The sequence below is a fragment of the Gopherus evgoodei genome, chromosome 8 (assembly GCF_007399415.2).
Source record: "Gopherus evgoodei ecotype Sinaloan lineage chromosome 8, rGopEvg1_v1.p, whole genome shotgun sequence".
Taxonomy (NCBI): Eukaryota; Metazoa; Chordata; order Testudines; family Testudinidae; genus Gopherus; species Gopherus evgoodei.
In genome coordinates this window covers 67,016,645-67,036,119 of record NC_044329.1, presented here as the reverse complement: position 1 = coordinate 67,036,119, position 19,475 = coordinate 67,016,645, and the positions used below count along the sequence as shown (strand labels likewise).

At 38.9% G+C, this 19,475-nt stretch overlaps 1 protein-coding gene across 8 annotated transcripts in view; it reads left to right on the top strand.

The window, feature by feature from the left end:
- Window positions 1–295: 295 nt before the first annotated feature.
- The window catches only part of KCNT2 (potassium sodium-activated channel subfamily T member 2), a 283,250-nt gene continuing 264,070 nt past the window's right edge, over window positions 296–19,475 (top strand). For all 8 annotated transcript variants that reach the window (XM_030573508.1, XM_030573507.1, XM_030573506.1 and 5 more), the window contains exon 1: window positions 296–725. In XM_030573508.1, the coding sequence (XP_030429368.1) occupies window positions 631–725 (95 nt within the window). In that variant the 5' untranslated portion in view covers window positions 296–630. The remainder of the gene's footprint in view (window positions 726–19,475) is intronic.

Sequence of the window (19,475 nt, the reverse complement as noted above, 5' to 3'; positions counted from 1 at the left end):
GGGATAAGGATGGGCACGGTTACACATGTCCTGTATATCCATAGCTGGAGCAGTGCCTCTCTTTGGGCATCCCTGAGGCTATACCTGCACTCACACGGCTCTGCTGCTACTCCAGCCCTGTGTCTGGGATTGAGAAAATCATAGCCACATTATGCTAATATATTTAATCCCATTGGTTGGCGATGAGAGAGTCCCCTCACCTTCTCCGGGCTATGCTAATGAGAGTTAATCGCATTGGCTGGCCCGTCAGCGGCAGCTCCAAATATCATTTGCATGGCTGCGTATGGCAGGCATCTCTTTGTTGTCAACCCAGAGCCTGCGAGCTGTGTGTGCATCTAATGCAGCCCTGGTCCCTGCCTGTCCGCCGCACCTGCTTCCTAGGGAAAGGCTGCGAACAGCGGCGACTGCAAGAAAACAACTTTCGACCCCGGTTGTCCTCTCTGCAAGAGAGGCTGGGACGGGGTCAGATGCTGTGGAGCGTCCCCTTCCCAGCACAGGACTCGAGGCTGCTCTCTGCCTTTGTGTGTTTAACGCCGGCACTGGCTTGGGGCAACCCGTTCAGTTTCCTGCTTCCTTGTCGGATTGTTACTGTCTGAGCCACGGAGGAGAGGCTTTGGCTCCCAGGGTAGGATGGTGGATCTGGAGAGTGAGGTGCCTCCTCTTCCTCCCAGGTACAGGTTTCGGGATTTGCTGCTGGGAGACCAAGGATGGCAGAACGACGACAGGTGAGACTGGGGCTCAGCTCTGCTCTGCAAACACGGCGGAGGGAGACAAAAGAGGGGTGGAGGTGGGAAGCAGAGATCTGCTAACGACCATTCCCTCTTCTTCCATTTTCTACAGGGAAATTCCTAGAAACGCTGGACCTGTTACTATTTACCAAGTTATGTAAATAGCAAATAGCACAGAGAGTTTTAGCCCATGTATAACAAGAAAACATTCACACACACACACAGAACCAATACGTGAGTGCCTGTGTGTGTATATATAGAGAGAGAGAGAGAGAGAGAGAGAAAGAGAGACACTCATCCAAAAAGGAGAGAAACTACCTTGATTCCTTCAGGGGACAGTCAAGCTGCTTTGTATCTTCCAAACAGTGAAGGAGGCTGACTTGACGGGTTGAAGTGCTGACCCTCACACCAGGAAAATTGGCAGTGTGATCGGTCTCCCGTTTTGCTTCTCTAGCAGTCAGAGCTGCACTGATTTATGAATGCCCAAGCCCTTGCTAGTAGACATTGCTGCTGCTATATTGCAGCTCTCCACTGAAGATGAAAACACAAGTTGCAGAGCAGTAACTTTTAGTGGCCTAAAGAGAGAAACAACACTGACATTTATTGTGCACTGCAATTGTATTGTGCCTCTGGATTCCTCCTGGTGTACAACAGATAGGAATTATTGCACACTGTGCCAAGTGAGAGGCAATTACACATTTCTGTATATCAGTGCACTATGTATTTGACTTCTTTAAGTGTATGAGAAAGTTACAAGACTAAACTCAATGTGACTATCAATTTTTTCCATAAGGTATTTAAATTAAAAAAGAAAAAATCTCATCTAAGTCACAGAAACAGTCACATTCTGCATTTGAAGCTTCAGACATTAAAACTTTCTCTGTGAGAAGCTATACTGATCATATACATTCATTACAGAGCTACATGGGGCTCAGGCACCCACAGTAGGCCAGTTGTTGTTTGGTTTATCCATGCAACTATGGTAATACAACAGACCATTGCTCTATGTTAATACATGGATTTCATGAAGTCCATGGATTCTCAACCTTAGGGTCAGGACTTGTAGGAAAGTTGTAATCATCTCCCCCACACCACCTTTATTTTTTTGCTAGATAAGAAGGCCCCAAACTATGTTTCCTCTGTGGGAACATGGTGTCATATTATGGAAATAGTTGAGAATACTTAAGGTAGCAGCAGTGTTTGCTGGTGATAATTCTACATATTTTGCCATCCAATTTACATGGGTTTGTAGGTGCACTTTTTTTTCTTCCATCAGGATGGTAGACAGAGATCTGAGAACCAATACAGTACTCTCATTTGTATTGTTTCAAGGACAACATGCAGGTTTAATTCTAAACAATGAAAAAGGTTGTGTGTGTGTGTGTGTGGGTGGGTCAAGTAAATCAAATACTGGAAAATGCTCCCCCCCTAAATTAAAGTAATAAAACACTGTCTTTTTAAAAAATGCTATTATTTAAACTACTATGCATCATCATCAGCAAGCTCTTCATTATAGCATGCTAAATTAATACTTCCAAAGGACATCTATCTATGGGCAAGTCATTTTTCATTCAACAACATTTTTACTGCAGTAGTAAATCATAGCTGTGAATATACCTGTACAGTATGCTATCATGCAGGGACTTGTAGTAGGAAGGCCATTTAAAAAAATTACATGAAAACACTGAAAGATTATTTTTCTATTCTGATACAAAGTATTGATAGTCAAGTGTTCAGTCTTGCTTGCATGTTAGTCAATGGTGAATCCAAATTGACTTCCAGATAATCGGATCCGGCCCCCAAAAAGATGTAGTGCATGAGACCTTCATTGGCAACTGAACAAACTGCAAGCGTCCGTTGAGCTGTAGAATTTCCTGTTTGAAGTATGAATAATAAAAAGAACAATGTAAATATTGCTACTTTGTATCAGTCTAGAATTGCTGTTAATATTTTCTATGATTGTTGGTTATTTTTAAACAGACAGCACTTTTACTGTAAACTCATACCCAGGGATTAGTGCAAAGCAAATTGTTACTTTAAATTATTTATCAGTATTGGGTACTAAATTAATACATGAAAGTGTTAAGATAAAGAATCTTGTTCACTACATTATTAAATCTGATAAAATGTGGATCACACTTCTTTTGCAAAAATCTACACCAATTCTGTACTGTTATTACTATCACTTTATCACTTATATGAATGATTGATATATGGTTTTGAATAGAGACTCTCATTCTGGGGACATTTTGGGAATATTACAAATACTTTCAGCACTTAATTTCTGGCAATATTTAATGAAGGGAGATTACATAACGTGGTCTCTAGGATTGCTGTTTACTGGTTAGCTGTTACTAGCTATTATTGAGTAGTCACAAAATTGATGCTACACTAATATTGAATACTTATTTGTGAATGTCATCTGTTTTATTAGTGTGCTATTTGTTTTTGACAGACCATAGTTCTATTCTTCTGGGTACAATATTCATTTTTGCTTAAATCCCTCTTTCCTGACATTCTTGTGCACCCTGTTCACCCAAATTCAGAAAGCAGGAGTCAATATAAAGCCCTTTAATATTCAGATTTGTAACTCACCAGGCCTAAAATGAATTTTGTGTGAGTGTCAATCATGATGTATTAATTAGGTTAGTGGTTCTCAAACTATTTACCATTCACACCACCGTCTTTTCAAAGGACATGAGTTCAAGTTCCATCTTACATACTAAAGCCAGTATTCATGTATATCAACTATTATGGAGTACCTGAATTCTAAAATACTTGTCTTGTGTCTGGGAAAAACACATACACCATGAAAATACTTCATATGCCATTCCTTTTCATAAAGAAGCCAAAAATCCAGAGAGTTGCAACTTAAGTTCTTCCTTTTGGAGAGCTCTGAATGTGATTTGTTGACACTGGAAAGTGAGAAGACTGTTCATCAGACCAGACCACCTCCCACAGTGTCCCAGTAACATGCCAGTCCTCTCCAGGCTCCAGAGCCAATTCAGCATTAAGAAAATACCATTCCTCTGCCACAGAGTCATCCAGAACTTCCTTCACTTCCCTATCAGATGCCTGTCTGATCCCAGGCTCTATAGGGCTCATGTAGGCCCACCCTCCAAATTCCCCTGAAGGTCAAGCCAGACACAGCTCTAATGAAAATGATAGCTCAGCATGACCCTGACATTTTTGGTACACTGATCTTGTGAATCTGAGAACAAAACCTCAGCCAGTAGTATGGGAGAAATTCTGGCCTTCATGGCAGGACCACCTTCTACAGTATTCCAAAATGGCACAGTGACTAAGACCTTACTCAAGGTTTTTACTTAAAATGGTGTCTGACTTTCATCTTAACTAGATGATCCACATACCTCTCATCTTCCCCAAGTTTCATGCCAACTGGAGAGAGGCTAAACTCTACCCTTTGGATGTTGTCAGGTCTGTTTCTTCCTATATACACAGAACAAAGCCATTTAAGAACTCTCCTAGACTGTTCCTTACATTTGCTGACATAAAGAAAGGTCAACCTATGTTCACCCAAAGGATGTCAAAATGAATCTCAAACTGTGTTAAAATGTGCTTCATGGTGGGCCACTGAGACAGACACACATGTACAGATTAAGACCCATTCCACCAGAGCTCAGGCAGTCTCTACTGATTCCCTGTGAGGTATCCCAATCTCACTGATTTGTAGAGCAACTACCTGAAGTTCAGTTGACAGCTTCTCCCAGCACTACTGCTTGCTTGAAGGCTCTAAATCCCATGCCCACTTTGGAAGATCTGTCATCATTGCAGTAGACTGAGCATCTACCTCCTTGCTGGAAGTCTCCAGATCCAGAAACCAGTTTGGCAGAGCTGTCCTGCTGTCATAATCCCCATAGACTCTGAGCACCACCTCCAGAATACAAATCTGCTTGTGAGTGAGTCACCAGAAGCAGAATACATGTGGACAATCACTCAAAGAACAGCAGTTTTCCTACAGTAACTGTGATTCTTCAGATGTGTATGAACATGTATTCCACAACCTGCCCTCCTTTCCTGTGACTGCCAAGTCCTTAGCAATAGACATTTTCTCTTAGCAAAAGAACTAGAGTGAAGGAACTGGAGACTGCCCCCCTTTTATGCCCTTCTCTCTGGGATGCTGGAGGGCACGGTGAGCACTGGTATGAACCCAACAGACTGCTATTTCTGGAATTTCTTTTGGGATATTTATTTTTGTTTTCTAGTGTTCTCTAGCTTTCTGTATTTTAATAGGTATTAAATCATAGTTAAATCATAGATATTTGCTTACTTAAAATCCATAAATCCCTACAAGCCACTCAGTTTCTTGCTTTGCAAGTAAAGACAGTGTAAACATCACTGTTTTTGGTTAGTCAGAATCTCGGTCAGTCTTGTAACTGATAGAAAAAGTATTCAATATATAGTTCTGCTATTTTCATATTTAAAACTTGTTATTTTCCTTTAGTAATGCTGGCACAGCTCACCAGAAATAGGCTTCAAAATTAAATTGAGATAAATGGGGTTCTTCTGAGAAACACATTCCATCTTTATTCTGTGCATGGAACTGTTCCATTTATAACAATTTTCAGAGTGGCAGCTGTGTTAGTCTGTATCAGCAAAAAGAACTGGTGGTACCTTAGATACTAACAAATTTATTTGGGCATAAGCTTTCGTGGGCTTAAACCCACTTCATTCGATGCATGCAGTGGAAAATACAGTAGGAAGATATATATACACAGAACATAAAAATGGGTATTGCCATAATTACAACAAGACTAATTAAGATGGGCTATTATCAGCAGGAGAAAAAAACTTTAGTGATAATCAAGATGGGCCATTTCACAGGGTAAAATATGACTATGTATTACTGTTTTATTCTGTCCATCAGCAGACTGAAAAAGACAATAATGAATTGGTTTACAGTGACATGGCCATTTTCACTACCATGCACCATTTCCTCAACTTGTGTAAATTGGCACATCTCTGTTGACATCAATACAACTATTTTGAGTTACAGCTGAGGATCTGGTCCATTTTCGAGTGGAAGCTTAGATTCTGGAGAAGATAGCAACATTTGTTGAAAATCTGTGTGGAGGTCTTATGTCCTTGCATATACATTGCCTATGCCTGCAGTTTTGTTTTGTTTTGAAATCCAAATCCATTGGGGAAGGTCATTAATGCTAGACAGTAGTATGGACTCTTACTGAGGGGAGTGGAGATGGATATGGGACACTTTTTTAAAAAATAGAAAAAAAACCCTATTTCTTTGTGTCCATGCTATGCTGATTGTTTAAGCTCCATGTGATAAACATGGGAAAGAGTGTTATGTAAAAGAAAAAAAATGTCAAAGGTTAGATACACAAACTAAATGCAACTTGAGTGTGTGTTCCCAAAGGGATAGGAAGAAGCTAGAGCTGAGATGGGGCAATGCTTCTGTTACTCCCCAACGATGCCCCATACTCACATCTGTGCCTAAACGACACAGTTTAGCCCAAAAGTCTTAGGTAAATGTTAAATAATAAATCTCTGTGATTAACTAGACATCTCAGTCTCATCCTCCTTTCTGCCTAACATACTGTTATCCCTTTTGACCTGAACCTTAGCCAATATTCAGAACCTTATAGATTGTTTCCATTAGTGGAGAGAAACTGATGGGACTTCCTACAGCTTTCTGTCCACTTCTGTGGGGTTTCTGCTGTTTCTGTCTCTCTCACACACAGCTCCATCAAATAGTACCCATCTCCTTTGTTTGTATCCAGCCCCAGTGAAACCCTTTCCTTAGTGGACTTGCACATGACCTTCCTTTTGGGTGGTGACTTCTACTGTTTCAGCTATCTTATTCCATAAAGTAGCTTAATTGCTTTTTACATTTATCCTACATGAAATGTAGTTATCACACCCACTGGCTTCAAAGTTTCACTGAATGTACCAGTACATTAGCCAATAAAATGTTCCTGCTTTCATAAAGTCTGGTAAACATCAGTTCTTAGTGCCTTTAATTAGGTTGAAAAACAACATGCTTAAGAACTGAAAACATCCAATTTATTGAAGACATAAAGATGCTTAACAACCTGGAGAGATCATTTAACTTGAGTAAAAAAAAGTGTTTATTTTTGCTGTCCTTGTTAGCTCATGGATACAGTGATGAGTCTATTAATGAGAAATTTGTATCTGGAGTCTATATACAAGTCAAAGAATGATCAGAGCAGATAATACTAGAATTTTAAAGAAAGGAATTTTATTACCGGTATTTAAAACAAAAAACAAAACAACCCAACAACAAACCCCATTATATATCAATGGATTCCACTGAATTTTCCAAACAAGTCAAAAGGTAAAAATTCAATTTCATGAGTGCAATATATGGTAGAATTTGGCTCTAATTCAGCAAAGCACTTATGTATGTGCTTTACTTTAAGCACTTGCTTAAACATGTTTAATTTAAGCATGTACTTAAAAAGGTAAGAATTGATTTAACTGCTTTGTTGATTAGGAGCCTTAATGCAATGTGCACAGGAATCTGTGAAGTGACATACTGGGCCAAAATGTGTTGTACTATGGAAAGAACCTCCAAACTAGTGCATATTAGTATTACAAAACTCAGCATGTTTCCCCTGCTCATTCTTGCTAGCAATCCCATATCCCCTGCCTCTCCCCAAAATCCCGCCACAGTCAAACATGTGGATTATTCCTATATTCTGCTCTGAGTTAAATGAAGGTCCAGCCCAGGATCAAGAGAACAAATACGAGCTTGGAATTTCCTTCCTGAGCTGTTCAGTGAAGTCTTCACCAATGATGGCTAATGATACAGGCCAAATTTAATATCCAAGGCCTTAATTACTTTACAAAGAAAATGCCCCTAATTGCAGAAAAATGAGTAGTTCAGCGGAACAGCTTTTTCTTATTTTTTTTTTAAAAGCAAAATATATAGATGATTTTTAAACTGTGCATCTTTTACTAGCAGGGTGAAATTTATCCCAGGACAGAGGGCCCATAAAAGACTATGCATCTCTTTAATCACGTTAGATGAAAGATTTTTAAAAAATGCATAGGACCTTTAGTAGGCCTCCATACTGGGATGACTTTCTCCTGCAGTGAACATTTCTGATACTACTGATTAAGGCTACGAAATACACATTATTCTGCAAAATTGCTAACCTAGTGCACTGTCTGATGTTTGAGCGAGTCACCATACTGTGTAGCAGTCATTTCAGTTTGCATTGACATTTTATCCTATTGACTCGCCAGATTTAATGTCAATGTTGTATACAAAGCTGATATGATTTCAGAAGCTCTCAAGATTAGTGTGTTATTTCTATAAGGCAGACTAAAAATGATTGAACTCCAAACAGATTTGAAATACTATTAATAAACATAACATTTTGGAATTCTTCCATTTGTTATTCCAGAAACAAATATTTTGTATTTTCTGTAACACTAGAACAGAAACTGGTATTTCCCAACACCATTTTTCTTCTCTTTTTTGTAAGAGCACATTTAACAACATGTGTAGGTAGATACATTTAGTGCATTTCACATATTGTTTCTATGTCAGGAAAAACAGTCGGTCATGTTTCTACAGTGCATATTTTCAGGCCAGAATTGCAGTGCTAAATATCAGCAAAAGTAAGTACTGATCTTAGAAAAAGGCATTTGAAGGATTAAAGAAAAATTAGGTTTCCCTTCTGATGTGCTTACTACTCAAATAAAAGAAAGAGTTACCATCTATCTGCAAATGAAAGGGATTCTGATCATTTACAACACCTCCGCACATTAGCTGGACAATTGCACTGCTGACTGTTATAGTGATTGATGGCTTTTGCTGAGCAATTCTCTTATGTAAATCTCAGAACTCAGATTTCAGAGTGGTAGCTGTGTTAGTCTGTATCAGCAAAAAGAATGAGGAGTATTTATGGCACCTTAGAGACTAACAAATTTATGTGGGCATAAGCTTTCGTGAGCTAAAACCCACTTCATGGGATTCATGCGGTGGAAAATACAGTAGGAAGATATATGTACACAGAGAACATGAAAAAATGGGTGTTGCCAAACCAGACAATCTCTGCACAAAATAATAAATGGACATTAATCAGACATCAAGAATTATAACATTCAAAAACCAGTTGGAGAACACTTCAACCTCCCTGGACACTCAGTTACAGACCTAAAAGTTGCAATTCTCCAACAAAAAAACCTTCAAAAACAGAGTCCAATGAGAAACTGCAGAATTGGAATTAATTTGCAAACTGGACACCATTAAATTAGGCTTGGATGAAGATTGGGAATGGATGGGTCATTACACAAAGTAAAAACTATTTCCCCATGCTAATTTTTCCACTAGTGTTACTCACACCTTCTTGTCAACTGTTGGAAATGGGCCATCCTGATTATCACTACAAAAGTTTTTTTTTCTGCTGAAAATAGCCTATCTTAATTGATTAGTCTCGTTATAGTTGGTATGGCAACACCCATTTTTTTCATGTTCACTGTGTGTATATATATACACATCTTCCTACTGTATTTTCCGCTGCATGCATCCGATGAAGTAGGTTTTGAAAGCTTATGCCCAAATAACTTTGTTAGGCTCTAAGGTGCCTCAAGTATGCCTCGTTCTTTTTTCTCAGAATTCAGTTTCACAGTCATTTGATTTGCCATAGTGTGAATTATTGAGTGAAGCTCTGTTTTGCCATGCACCTTGTGATTGTTAAACTACAAGCAGGAGGAGGGGAAACTCAGATGTTTCTGAATCAAGTGATCTAAAATACCTGGATTTCATGAACATTTATGGTTACTCAAAAGAAAAGGTATATTAAAGAAACACGTAAGTCAATTTGTCCTCCTAATTTCAGAAAATATATTCACTTCTATCCATTCTATGCTAAAGTATTTAAGGACTTTAAGCAAATACTAGATAGTTTTTGATTTTTCACTGCAGGTGCAATTTTCAAAAGCAATTTAGTAACCTAGGACCCTAAATTTCATTTTCAAAATTGACTTTCAATAAGACTTTGGCTCCTAAATTTGTAAATCGTTGTTGAAAGTGGGACTACAGTGTTTTTGAAACTGTTACTCTACATCTGTACTTGGGCAGAATTTGCCATACTGTTACTGTTTTGCAGTGTCCATCCTTGTGCAGCCCTGAAACTTGAGGTAGTTGCATTACAGCGTACTATCTCTCTCTCATATCTCACTCATAACCATCCCCCTGCCTGGGTGGGGGGAGGAAGGAGTCCTTGGGCTTTGAGAAAGAGTTATACTTAGGGGGCTTGGCCATCTGGGACAATTAATGTCCAAAGATCTCCAGGGAAATCCTCATGCCTGAGTTCCCCCTGGAATTCCATACTATTGATTGTGTATTGTAAATTAATAGAAGCTGGCACTGAATTTATTTACTCCAGTTGATCGCTGGGGACTAATACCATAGATCCCAGACAACATAGCATTCATGTATTTTGAATGCCAGTATAAACTATACTGGCAAGAAGACTTTTTTTTTTTGTACTGGTGTAACTGCAGCTACACAAGGAGGGTTTAGCCAGTATAGCTATACCAACAAAACTTTTCTAGTGTGGACTAGACTTCAGTGAGGCTGGTCTAGCTTTGTGAATTTTGGGGCCATCTCCATTCAGCGATGAGGATGACTTGGCCCTTTATTTATGAAAGGGTTTGTTGTCTTTCAGCGTGAAAAGATGCCATATAAAACATTTTATATATAAAACTGTACAAAATATGTTTATAAATGTTTATGCACATTACATGAAATTTGGAATGGGAAATGAACTATGCTGGTATATGGTGGAATTGTAATTCCCTCTCAAACAGTTTCTCGAATGGCTTCTCTTTCTTCCAATGATTATTAATTTATATCAGTGAACTTTGTTTCTGTAATGCAGGGAACCTCTCTATCCATACTTTTGGGATGATTCTTTTGGGCTATTCCACAGTCGTGGAACAACTGATTGATTAAAAACTATGTGTGAAATCCTTACCTCCTTAAACTCTGTAACAAAGGAGGTCAACAACATCCCTGGGGTATTAGAAGTTACTACATCAGAAACATCAAAATAAGACTATTATGAGACAGTCCTACCAACCACTTATCAGACATACATCCAGTTTCTATGTATTGTCCATTAGTAAAGACCACTTTTTTTGTGGATGAATTCTGTGGTATGTAGACTGAACATAAAAACTTGTGTTAATCCATTAAATGGTTAAAAAAGTGATTCCCTAACCCGATATACAAACACATGAAAAAGTAAAGTCCTACCCAGAGGCCTAAACACCATGGTCTGATGGCTTGAATATTCTTTAAGAAGAGCACAACCTAATTCTGTTGGACAGAAGATTCAATACAGAATGCTTTAAAACAGCTGATAAAGACTTCAGCCTCCCTCATGCAATCATCCACTGATTATGTTTAGCACATAGCTCCCTGGTGGAAGTTGCAGTAAAATGGAAACAGTCATTAAGAGACAAAAGTACCATTTATATTTATGGAGATACAAAAACAGTGATTTTGTATTATTTTCCAGTAAATGTTTCCTGAGGGACAAATCCTGCTTCCTCCTCTGGTGATATTTTAAGGGAACTGCTACAATTTCACAGTGGAAATGGGGGCAGGTGGTAAGGAGTTCATGCATGAGAGCTTGTACCCCATAACCTCTGTACCATGACTCTTTTTGCACCAGTATAGAGAGGTGGTTTAATATATGGCATAGTGGTAGATCAATAATATTGTGAGCAGGGTGAAACCTAGTTGCAGATTGAGTTAAAACGTCAGTAAAACTGATGTGTGACTGCACCCTTCACTTAAGATAGTTGTAAGAAACACGTAAGGTGCCACACCTAAAACAAGGACTAATAGGATATATCTAAACTGCAGCTGGGAGTATTTGTTTCCCAGCATGGATAGACAGACACATGATAGTTCTACCGGAGCTAACATGCTAAGACCATGAAACATGAGCACCGCCCCATGGGTGGAACACTGCCCCATGCTAGGTAAAGTTCTCTGGCTCCAGTGCACTGGGTGTGTGCGCACCTACATGGAATACACGGATGTATCTACTTGAAGAAGAATGTTAAATTATATTGGATGTGCAACGTTGCACTCTATGATTTTATAAAAATATGCTAACGAGTTAATATGATGTAACTGGAATATGCTTCATGTAAAAAGTCTCTTGTAAGGTATTATTACAGATCTTATAATCTACTGAGTGTGTTCATCCTATTTGTATAAATGTATCACTCTTGTATCTGAAACTAGAAATGAAATATAACTGAGGGCCTATTGTAATTATGCAAAGTGTGGGCCATTAATGGTTGTTTGGAATCTTGATGGCTCCCATCAACCAGGACAATTGATTGTGGATAGCTCTGTTTGCAGGCAAGCCTTTCTGTGTGTCAGGCTGGGAGGAATGAAGGTTTGGGGTCTTACAGTGATGTGATCATGTCACCTGAACTGGAATCCATCTTTAACCTAGTGCTTTTCCATTGAGAAGTGGGGAGTGAGAACCCAGAGGGACAAAGGATTCCCGCCTTGTGTAAAAGATATATAAATGGGTGAAAGAGAACAAAGGGGAGGAGCCATCATGAAGAATCCCCTAGCTACCAACAGAGCTAGAACAAGAGCTGTATTGGGGAAAGAATTGTGCCCAGGCCTGGAACATGTCCAGTCTGAGGAAAAGAAAAAAAAAAAAAACTTACTGAAGCACCTCCAAGTTTCATTTTGATTAGACATAGATTTGCATGCTTTATTTTATTTTGCTAGGTAACTTACTGTGTTATCTGGGACCACTTAAATTCTACTTTCTGTAATAATAAATAAGTAAAAAGTGATTTTATTAAACTCAGAGTATGTGTGGGCAAACAGCTGTGCATTTCTCTCTGTTAGTGTTGTAAAGGGTGAACAATTTATGTTTACCCTGTATAAGCTTTATACAGAGTAAAACAAATTTATTTGGGTTTAGACCTCATTGAGAGTGGGGCATCTGAGTGTTAAAGACAAGCACACTTCTGTTAGCGAGTTTCAGTTAAGTCTGCAGCTTTGGGGCAAGTAATTCAGACCCTGGGTCTTTGTTGGAGCAGATGGGCGCGTTTGGCTCAGCAAGACAAGGTGCTGGAGTCCTGAGCTGGCAGGAAAGCAGGGGCAGAAGTAGTCTTGGCACATCCGGTGGCAGTTCCCAAGGGGGTTTTCTGTGATCTAGCCCATCACAGCATGGTGGTTTGATGGTTAGCATGAGGGCATCAAACTCATTTTCATTTTTGACCTAATCCCTCCACAGGTCCAAGGTCACTATTGCATGTTCTGCTCCACCTAGTCCCTTCAAATAAAAACAAATTCAAAGATTCACATCAAGTATCTTTTCTTTAGAAAAAGAAAAGGCAGGCAAGCCACTTCAGAAAAGCATCAGAACTAGGGCTGTCACATGATTAACTCAAAAAAAATAATTGCGATTAAAAAAATTAATCGTGATTAATTGCACTGTTAAACAATACCAATTGAAATTTATGAAATATTTTGGGATTTTTTTCTACATTTCCAAATATATTGATTTGTAATACAGTGCAGAATACAAAGTGTACAGTGCTCATTTTATATTATTTTTATTACAAATATTTGCACTGTAAAAATGATAAAAAAGTCTTTCAATTCACCTAATACAAGTACTGTAGTGCAATCTCTATCATCAAAGTTGAACTTACAAATGTAGAATTATGTACAGAAAATAACTGCTTTAAAAAAATAAAACAATGTAAAACTTTAGAGCCTACAAGTCTACTCAATCCTACTTCAGCCAATTGCTCAGACAAACAAGTTTGGTTAAAATTTGCAGGAGATAATGCTGCCTGTTTCTTGTTTACATTATCACCTGAAAGTGAGAACAGGCATTCACATGGAACTTTTGTAGCCCACATTGCAAGGTAATTATGTGTCAGATATGCTAAACATTCATGTGTCTGCCCCTTCATTGTTCAGCCACCATTCCAGAGGACATGCTTCCATGCTGATGATGCTAGTTAAAAAAAAAATGTGTTGATTACATTTGTGACTGAACTCCTTGGGGGAGACTTTTATGTCTCCAGTACTGTTTTACCTATAATCTGCCATATATTTCATGTCATAGCAGTCTTGGATGATGACCCAGCATGTTTGTTTTAAGAACACTTTCATAGCAGATTTAACAAAATGCAAAGGTACCAATGTGAGATTTCTAAAAATAGCTACAACACTTGACCCAAGGTTTAAGAATCTGAAGTGCCTTCCAAAATCTGAGAGGGATGAGGTGTGGAGGATGCTTTCAGAAGGCTTAAAAGAGCAACACTCAGATTCGGAAACTGCAGAACTCAAACCACGAAAAAAGAAAATCAACCTTCTGAGGGTGGTATCTGACTCAGATGATGAAAATGAACATGCGTCGTTCCACTCTGCTTTGGATCATTATCAAGCAGAACCCATCATCAGCATGTACACATGTCCTCTGGAATGGTGGCGGAAACATGAAGGGACATATCAATCTTTAGCATGGCTGGCATGGAAATATCTTGCAATGTCAGCTACAACAGTACAACAATAGTATTGAATTGAAAAAATACTATTTCTTTAGTTTTTTACAAATATTTGTAATAAAAAATAAATATAAAATGACCAATGTACACTCTGTATTCTGTGTTGGAATTGAAATCAATATATATGAATGTAGAAAACATTTAAAAATATTTAAATAAATGGTATTCTATTGTTGTTTAACAGTGTGATTAATCACAATTAATTTTTTTTAATTGCTTCACAGCCCTAATCAAAAGCTTTTCTGGCAACTAAATGAAATTTAAGGGGAAAAAAAAAACCCACTGTCTCAATAACCTGTAGCTTGATTCTGCTCTCCTTAGGCTGAATAGAGCATTCCGCCACTGTGACTTCAATGAGACTAGCTGTGGAGTAAGATGCCACTTCATGTGAGGTGTGGGATCTGAATCTGCCCCCTAGTGTCTTAAATACAATCCAAATCATCATCAATATCAAACTTTACCAAAAACCTTGACCTAGATTTTGCTAAAACATCACAAAAAATCCCACATGTCCTCACATAAAGATCAGTCCTAACAAACAAATGGATAGTCATAATTCACTTCATTTCAATTGTCACTAGAATGAAAATAGGTAAATAGGGGATGGGGGGAGCACGGAATAACATAAGTCCTGAAGACTGTTCGGTGATGCAGATAGTGATTTTCTCATGGTTAAAAATGAAATACTAAAGGGCTTTACTACTAGACCTCAATTTGATCAATTAAAATGTTACCAAAAATGTTAGCATGGATGTCTGTCATCAAAATTTCAGTAGAGACAAGGGGATGAGGTAATATCTTTCATTGGACCAACTTCTGTTGGCAAGAAACACAAACTTTCGAGCATAAAGGAGGGCTCTGTGTGGCTCCAAAGCTTGTCTCTCTCACCAACAGAAGTTGTTCCAATAAAAGCTGTTACCTCATCCACCTTGTCTCTGTAATGTTCTAGGACCAATACATCTATAACACCACTTCATATCAATCTCAATTCAGTATTAGGGGCCAGATACTCTGCTAGTGTAAATTGATGTAAATGGAGCTATGCTAACTTACCCTAGCAGAGAATTTGGACCTTTTTTCCATTTCTGAAGTGTACCAAAATATGAATATATAACTTTTTCCATTTCAGCTGAGGTTTCTGTACCCAATAGTTGTGAAAACTCCAATCAGTTTCATGATGTGCTTAAGCAATTTAAAAATGTTCTGGTTCAGCATAATTCTTCTGAAAGCTAAGGCACTCACTCACATGATGAAAAGTGATGCAACATCAGCCAAATGCTGAATTAAGTACATTCATTTAAATTTGATATAATATTTTTTAAACGTACTATGGATAGATGGAAACATTTTGGACTCTTGAAATTTTTACACAATAATCCCATGAACTATATAACAGAAGGCAAATATAAAGATTGCAGCTGGACTCTGTAATAATGCCGGGGTCACAGTAGTTAAAAGTTAGTTCAAAGGACTCAGCTTCCCCTCCAAATATTCTCTCTCTATCTTGGGCATCAAGAGAATGTTTATCCTATCAAGAACCAAAGGCCCTTAGGAGGAGTCTATTGTATTCTTTCTGATATTTACAACCTTCTCCTTGGTTTAATCATCCACTCTGTATTAGCAAACACCCTATATCTTGGAGATCATGATCCAATATAGAAGAGATCAAAAAGTTTTCCTAGATCTCTCAATCAGAATGCAACCTTCTGGCATCACAGATATGGAAGTATTAACATTTAAAAGTAGAATATTGTGTGGTGGTTGTTTGAAAGATTTGTTCTCCACCAATGGTGCTTCAAAAATAGATTTTTTAAAACAGATTAGCACATACCGTGAAAACTGTGTCAAGAAAGCAAATTCTTACACAAAAAAAGTCTGATTCAGATCTGGGTTTTAAATTATTTTGGGAACAGATAATAGAAATTACTCTTTCAAGCTGGCAGGGACACCATTGTAAGCAATGTACAGAAATATTCTAGTGCTATACTCTAGGGTTATCCAGTACAAACTAATTCACAGAGGAATTGACTTCTATAGGCATAAAGGGGAGATGGTCAGTGGAGATCAGATGCCTAATCCCCTTTGTGCCTTGGAAAGTCTCCGCCATAGCTTATGGAAGAGATTGCATGAGCGTATAAGTGCGTAAATGCTGAAGGAGTGGCATGGGCAAGAGCGCACATGTGCTTCAGGAACACTATCAATAGTTTGCATTTGGGATGCAGCTCTGAAAAGAATGGAGATCTCTTTTGGTAGTGAGCTTAGTAAAGCTATTCTGCATCTCGATAGTATTAATCCTCTTTGCAACCTCGATGAATTACAGAAAAAAAGTGATTCTTAAAACACACACACCCACACACGTCCCAGTCTCAGGTTTTCAATACAAGACTCAAGCTGCAGTTACCCTGTCTAATTTGCTATGATTGTGGCTACCCTGATGTAGCAACTGTCTAACCTGTAATGCATGGAGGGCACAGGGTTTTTTTGTTTTTGTTTTTAACCACCATATATCTAAGTAATTTAAATGGTCTCCATCACTATACCATCTGCGTGCCTCACAATCTTCAATGTACTTATCATGACACCTCTGTGAGGTAGCAAAATACTGTTAACCTTATTTTACAGTTGGGGAATGGAGGCAGAGACTATGCAAGTTGCCTCAGGTCACACAGGAAATCTGTGCTGAAGCAAAGGATGGAGCAAAGCAGATTCTCAGACGAGGACCCTAAACACTGTACCATCCTACCCACTTATCTGTGTTACAGTACAGTTATAGTATGCAACTACAGCAAGTTGAGACAATGTGGTGGTAAAAACGCCTCCCTCCACATCATCACCATCATTATTGCAACAGTGATGAATTTGGAGTCCTTTTCCTAGTGTCATTTGGACAATTTCTCAGAACCCCAGGTATGACAGTCTGAGAACTGTCAGTGGCAACAGATGTAGATGCCATAACTCTGAAAGTGGTCATAAAAAAAATAAATTGACTTTGAGGCCCACCATTATATGAATTCATGTCAATTTGGGGATCTTCTCTTCCCCCCCATTAAAAAAATAAGTAAACAAAGTTGCTGTAACACTGATTTGTTCCAAACAGAATAGAGAAATCTATAAATGGACTGGGGTAGAAGAGAAGGTGTGGATGAAAAAAAAATCACCAAAATGACATGTTCAGGCTAATTTCTTTCTGCTAATTGGAAAAATAAGGTGAATCCAAACAGACAAAAATCACAATTACCGATCTGTGGATCATTGCCTTATTACATATTAGGGGTGAAATCCTGGCCTCTTCAAAGTCAATAGCAAAACTCACATTGACTTTAGTGGGGCCAAGATTTTATCCTAGATGTCGATATGCGAACAATTCTTGTACATGAAGTAGCAAGTTGACTATGTATACCTGCACACTTTAAGGGCTTAGCTTTATGCATAATAGCAGTACCATTGAAGTTAGTGAAGCTGTTCAAATGCACAGTGTTAATCCAGTGAGTACGTTTGCAGGGCTGGGGCCTTAAGACTTTCACTGGGATAAACTGAACACCTGTTGTTGTTTTTTCTCTGTTTAATTGTAGTGAGTGCTTCTCTGGCTGTTTGCTTGCTCTCTTCTCCCCTACTCCCTTCCTCTCTTGTGGTTTGTAAATTCAAAATGTGTTTAATACATCCATCCATGGGCATGCATAGTACTTTATTTTTTTATTACCATGCACATTATAGCTATAGCTTAGTGTTGTTTATGAGCTGTTTTATTTGTATAGCAGTTTGTATATTATGTAAAGATAGTGCAATTAAAAACCACTGTTAAGGGCTAATCACTAACAATTTTAATGAACAGGGCTAGTTTCAGAATGGGAACACCTAGAATTAAAGAGAGGTGTTTGGTACAGACTCCATAGTTTAGGTTGATTCTAGGCAGGGACGGTCCTACAGTTTTCGCCACCCCAAGCAGCGCACCGAACTGCAGCTGTGGACAGTGGGGGCAGTCCATGTGCCTTTAGGGAGGCAGGCGCATTTCCGCGGGGGCGGCAATTCGGCGGCAGATTCTATTTTTAGCTGAAGCCGTCGGACAGCTAAACATAGAAGCTGCCGCCGAATTGCTGCCACTGCGGAAATGCGCCTGCCACCCTAAGGGTACAGGGACTGCCCCTGCCATCCGCGGCGGCAATTCGGCGTGCTTTTGGGGGCAAAACAAGAGGGACTGCCGCCCCTTGCAAATTGCCGCCTCAGGCACCAGCTTGGAATGCTGGTGCCTGGAGCCGGCCCTGATTCTAGGCTTCAATTTTAAGCCCTGTTTTTTACCCTCCTCCTCCCCAACTTTTAGATGAAATAATAGACTCTTTTGTAGAACTGGAAAGCTTAAAACCAAGCAGAAGATTTCTTTCCCCACCCCCAGAGAATGTGGACAGTGCCAGACTAAAGATACTTATTTTATATGTAACCTCCTTGAAATTGGATTTTGGGCCCCCTTGTTCTTAGTTGTATTTTTCAGAATTCAGAGATGGCTTTTCATACACTTAGCACAGAGCATTCTTATTTTCTAGGTTGTTTTCTAGGACATACCTACTTTGAGATCCATAAAGAGAAGCAAGAGAACAGGATAGACTTACTAGTTTAATTTTATTGGTAAGTGTCCTGTCTGCTACTAGTGTCCATGATCTTAGAAGCCTACAGTTCTTCGAGACCAGGGAATGAGAGGATAACCGAGGGAGTGGAGGGAAAGAGGATGGAGACTAGAGAGCTGGAAAAGGTGGGCAGAAGTGGAGACTGGAGGGAGATCTTTAAGGGGGAGAGGAAGATAGGAAGGAAGAAGATTGAACAGGGATGAATAATATTTGTCAGAATTGAAAAGTGGCAAGGAAGGGAAGATTCAAGACTTGTAACATTGAATCGGAGTTAAGGCTATTTTGGCACAGGAAGAACATTTCTGATTTATAGGTGAATGCTAACTAATAGCCATATAAATAAGAAAAAAACAAAGAAAGAAGAAGTGGGACTGCTGAACACTGAGGATGGAGTGGAGACTAAGGATAATCTAGGCATGGCCCAATATCTAAACAAATACTTTGCCTCAGTGTTTAATGAGGCTAAGGAGGAGCTGAGGGATAGTGATAGGAGGACAAATGGGAATGAGGACATGGAGGCAGATATTACCACATCCGAGGAAGAAGCCAAACT